The following is a 5,390-nucleotide window of genomic DNA, read 5'->3' as shown; positions in this document are numbered from 1 at the left end:
AGCTCCAGGCCACGAATTCCTGATTTGGACGGACGCAAGTTTTCTCGTTAGCCGGGCGCCCGTGAGCCCCTTCGTGGCTACGGCGCTGGAAGAATGATTCATTTCATTCATTTATTTCTTGTTTCTATTACATCATGTTATTGTCACATTCATCATGTATTGTCACATTTATCATGCATTGTCACATTCATCATTTTGGACCACCTTTGTAAGAAGCGCTCAGCCTCCTCGTGTACCGTAAATATAAAATGTTTACAGGAGCCCACCAAATGAAATACAAAAATTAGTCAGTGGAAGAATGAAATGTATTTTTCGTGTGACCGGATTCAGTTTATAAAGAACAGGCAGGCGACGCGGCTTTTATTATTTTGTTACTCTTTCAATATTCGAAATTTCACTTTCAGCTGTCGACCAATTTGTTTATTTTAGTATACAAGGCTACCAGAATACTCAAAACATTCTACTTCACTACACCGTTGCGCAGTATCGCTTTTTACGCGGTGCCATTAAGGCCTTCAGTTTTTCTCCAAGGAACCGCAATAATGTCCGCTCATGAATAAATTACAATTTGCTCTGTAGCACTGCTTTCAATACTTTTCAGTAAATACAATTTGATCGTGACTATTTTCGTTTGGCTTCAGAGATCGAGCCTATAACAGCAATTTAATAACTTATAACATCCAATCTACAAGTCGAGGCAGAACATCGCCCGCGTGTCGGCGCGCAAAATCAACTTTCCGCTTCCAACTTTGTAGTTTTTTCGCATTTTTGACAGCTTGTCTACAAGCACCGACCCTCGCTGTATTTGCATGATTGTCTAGGGCAGCTGAGTGAACAGATTCTCAGTCGGATTACGCTCAAACTCTGGTGAGAATAATTCAGCTATAAGAGACATGGGACGTTATGTCATTTTTAGTTGTGACGAATTGGGACAATTTGCATTTCAAACTAAGGTTGTAGTTACAGTAAGAACTATTGAAAAAGTTCTGTGCTCTAAAATTTTGAAATTCTTAATATGACTATATTTTTTTACAGAACCCGAACATCCATATGGCTAACAAATTTTAAATTAGGAATGTCTTCAGGTATAATTATCATGGTCGTAATCAGTATATATTTTCAAGATTAAATCNAAATCAGTATGTTACCTTGTGGGGTGCCGGCGCATGCAGTTGAAATGTTTCAGTGTTTTGGTGACGACCTTCATTTATGCTAAAGATTATCATACTCGTTTTTATTAGTGTTTTTTTGTCGAATGTTTCTTCTTGTAACGCTGGCAATTAAGGAAGTGATAGCAATAATATTACCATTACTTTATGTAATCAACTGTGCAAGACATTGAAGACCTGAATTGTTCTTAATGATTTAGTAAATAATAAGATAATAATTTATATTGAACATTAGGCTTGCCAGCCTGAATCCCCAAAATTCCCCAGTTATTCATGTTTTGATTTGTATAACTATTGAAGAAGCTAACAACTTAATTCAATTCAGCATCGAAGCATCAACAACAGTCTGAAGCTGCCTCTCTCTCCTTCAGAGGTAAGAACAGTTATTTTATAATGCAAATAACAGCCCATTGTACTTAGAGCCAAGGTCTCGTATATCATATAGCAGGTCTCATTCATCATGTAGCAGGCCTCATTCATCAATTCTGTCTTTGACCGGCAAATAACATACATTGCTTACTCGGTTTGTTTCCGCTGTAGATGTAATTTTCCACCCTCGCTGGGCCAGGGTGGAAAATTTATAATGTCACATTATAAACTTAATAAAAAACTTGCATGCTAACCCAGAGCCATTCGGAAGCTATTGTTCAGTCCAAATTAAAAATTTGACTCGATATTTTAACAGCTTAAACGTTATTTTATCCCATACTTTCTCTGGAAAAGTTTCATTCCAACTTGGAAGCCAAACATTATCCGGGAACGGATAAATTTTTGTGGTCTTAACTTCTCTTAATTTTTCCCTACTGAACCAAAACTTTTTAATGACTGACACAACGGCGCATACTGTATGTATGGTATCACAAATACAATTTTATATAAGTTTTCGCTAGCAACAAATTAAATCTGCTGCCATTCGTTATTGGTAAATAGGCGTAGCTTGTTGACGACTTCTATCAAGCAAGCATACAAACAAACTAATAAAGAACCGGGCCTGTACTTTCGAAAAAAGTTAAGAGATCGTAAGTTCATCAGCCAATCATTGGCGGCCTTTCAAGCCAAATCCACCAATCATAGATAAGAAAATAGAGCGTAAGTACTTACGTTCACTTAGCGAGTTTTGAAAGTATGGCCTGGCCCCAGATATTTATGTTGGTTTAAAAATTATTTTCCGCAGTAACGTACGAGTTAATCTACGCTATGGAGCACAACTCCTGACCTACCATTAAACTTTATGGCTGAGTAGAAAAGAGCCACAATGCGCACCGTTAGTAAGAAATACCGCTCTCTTTTGAGCCAAGGAAATGACCCTGATGGTGGTGGCTATCTGTTCATTTCCCGGGTCTCTGCTGTGACTGTCGCAGGGTGAATGATTGTCGCGGTGCTGCACACCCGCAGGGAAATGAGTGGCACTTTGTCCGAATAGCGATGCAATGTTTTGTTTGAATAGTATTGTCTTTTTAGCGCATTTTCTCATTTATGAAAAAATGCACTATTGTTCTCGCCATGTCCGTCCGTCTGTCCGTCTGTCTGTCCGTCTGTCCGTCCGTCTGTCCGTGACTTCACGTTTTCGTCGACGAGCAAATGCGCTCTCTGTCACTCACTGCAGTGAGTACTGAGCTATATTTTTTTGTACTTTTGTGGGTTATAATGACCCAGTTTTCACCCAGCATAAAAGATAACAATGCTATTATGCCACAACCATGCAGTTCTCTGCTCTTGCTGGGGCTGATAAAGTATGTGAGTATTTTCGTAATGTGACCCATTACATTTTTTGAGTGTACGAAACCCGTTGAAAATAAGCACAGAATCGNAACAACCCACACAGTTTGCCCAGAATCTCCGGAGCGTAGCACTTGGTACGTGGCAAAGCAGTGCACATCGCCCACAGTCTGCTGTTGCGAGAGAACACGTCGGCGTTCATGAAAGCAAAACGCAGGTAGTCTTCTTGATGTCGATAGTCACACTTGAATAAGTCGTGCAGTAGGTTGTTCACTTCAACCTGAAATGCAAATTAATAATCAGCAGTTCGGCAGGATTGCATATCAATTAGAATTATTAGAATTGTAAGTTCTAAAATGAGGGCTGTAAATTCCGCGGGTAAAATCAATCTCAACAATGTATTTTATTTTTTATCTTGTAAATCTAGATTGGATCATGATGGGCAATGATCACGACAGCAGACTGCAGTTGTACGTCCCATGGAAATTATGTCATGTGGTGGCAGCTTACCAGGTCGGCCGCCTGCAGTTGTCATACGCCATGGGTATAAAGTTCTTGTGGTGGTAGCTTACTAGGCCAGCCGTGTGCACTTGTACGTCAGTCATAGAACATGAAAAGCNCGGTGGCTGCGAACTATGACAGCTGACTGCAGTTGTACGTCAGCCATGGAATATAATGTGATGTAGTGGCAGCTTACCAGGTCTGTCGACTGCAGTTGTCGTACGCCATGAGACATAAGGTCATGCGGTGGCAACTTACCTTTACGGCTGCCTGCAGTTGTACGTCAGCCATGGAACATTATGTCATGTAGTGGCAGCTTACCAGGTCTGTCGACTGCAGTTGTCGTACGCCATGGGACATAAGGTCATGCGGTGGCTGCTTACTGTGACAGCTGACTGCAGTTGTACGTCAGCCATGTGTATTAAGTCATGTGGTGGCAGCTTACCAGGTCGGCCGCTTGCAGTTGTCGTACACCATGGGACATGAAAGGCTCGTAGTGGTAGTAGGTGCCGGGATGTGCAGATACCACCTCGCCTAGTAAGGTTGATCCGCTGCGCCACGATGATGCCAGGACAACCCGCACATTAGGAGTGTTCGCCGGTACCTGAAAAAATTTCGCATGTATAAGCATTTTTTGTTTATTTTAATCAAATATATTAACGCACCGGCCGCTGACTCCTGTAGCGACACCAACTACATTTAAATGCCTTTAACCACGAATAACTTTTGTTATTCAAGACGTTCAATGAGCCCTCATTTATTTCTAGTTTTTATCACCATCAATTATCATGAAAAGCTACGCACCGGCTGGTGGTTGCTCCTGTACTGGCGCAACACGCGCTGTATACGCACCGGCTGGTGGTTGCTCCTGTACTGGCGCAACACGCGCTGTATACGCACCGGCTGGTGGTTGCTCCTGTACTGGCGCAACACGCGCTGTATACGCACCGGCTGGTGGTTGCTCCTGTACTGGCGCAACACGCGCTGTATACGCACCGGCTGGTGGTTGCTCCTGTACTGGCGCAACACGCGCTGTATACGCACCGGCTGGTGGTTGCTCCTGTACTGGCGCAACACGCGCTGTATACGCACCGGCTGGTGGTTGCTCCTGTACTGGCGCAACACGCGCTGTATACGCACCGGCTGGTGGTTGCTCCTGTACTGGCGCAACACGCGCTGTATACGCACCGGCTGGTGGTTGCTCCTGTACTGGCGCAACACGCGCTGTATACGCACCGGCTGGTGGTTGCTCCTGTACTGGCGCAACACGCGCTGTATACGCACCGGCTGGTGGTTGCTCCTGTACTGGCGCAACACGCGCTGTATACGCACCGGCTGGTGGTTGCTCCTGTACTGGCGCNCCTAAGTACACGTAGCGGCCTAAGTACACGAAGCGGCCTAAGTACACGTAGCGGCCTAAGTACACGTAGCGGCCTAAGTACACGAAGCGGCCTAGGTACACGAACTGGCCTAAATACATGTTGCGCTCCAAGGACACGTAGTGGCCTTAGTACATAAACTAATCCAAGTACATGTAGCGACCTAAGTACATGAACTAAGCCAAGTACATGTAGCGACCTAAGTACAAGGAGCGTCCTAAGCACATGAAGCGTCCTAAGTACATGTAGCGTCCTAAGGACACCGAGTGGCCGATTTCCCGTCTGTGAATGGTGGCTTTAGCTTGCAAAGCCGTTAGTGATTGGCTGACGACGAACTCTTGACAATTCTTGATTTTCCCCAGGTCAGTGATTCAATGTCTGTATATCAGCTATAGTTGCCACGAGATTAGTTTATCGGCCCATTATTTGCAATGTCATTAGTACAACTATGATATATGTTGAACTTTGATGCATTCGTTAATGCTCGTAAAGACTTTAAAGATTAAAATGTTAGGCGCAGTACAGCGATAAAGCGGGCATGTTGCATTTTCGGGTTTAAATATCAACCAACATTCTATTAATGCTTGAAATGAAATCAGCAATTAAGCTTTAAAAAATGTTG

The 5,390-nt window shown here is 43.4% G+C and overlaps 1 protein-coding gene across 1 annotated transcript; it reads right to left on the bottom strand.

The window, feature by feature from the left end:
• Positions 1 to 2,990: 2,990 nt before the first annotated feature.
• LOC108678464 lies at positions 2,991 to 4,751 on the bottom strand (the record flags this gene model as incomplete). The annotated part of the gene is made up of 3 exons (XM_018166888.1): positions 2,991 to 3,168; positions 3,835 to 3,993; positions 4,194 to 4,751. Coding segments are annotated over 3 exons (895 nt in total), but the record flags the coding sequence as incomplete, so codon positions are not given.
• Between the last annotated feature and the right edge of the window lie 639 nt (positions 4,752 to 5,390).

Source organism: Hyalella azteca, unplaced genomic scaffold, assembly GCF_000764305.2.
Source record: "Hyalella azteca isolate HAZT.00-mixed unplaced genomic scaffold, Hazt_2.0.2 contig11990, whole genome shotgun sequence".
NCBI lineage: Eukaryota > Metazoa > Arthropoda > Malacostraca > Amphipoda > Hyalellidae > Hyalella > Hyalella azteca.
The sequence above is the reverse complement of the archived record's forward strand: the minus strand, read 5'-3'. Positions and strand labels throughout refer to the sequence as shown.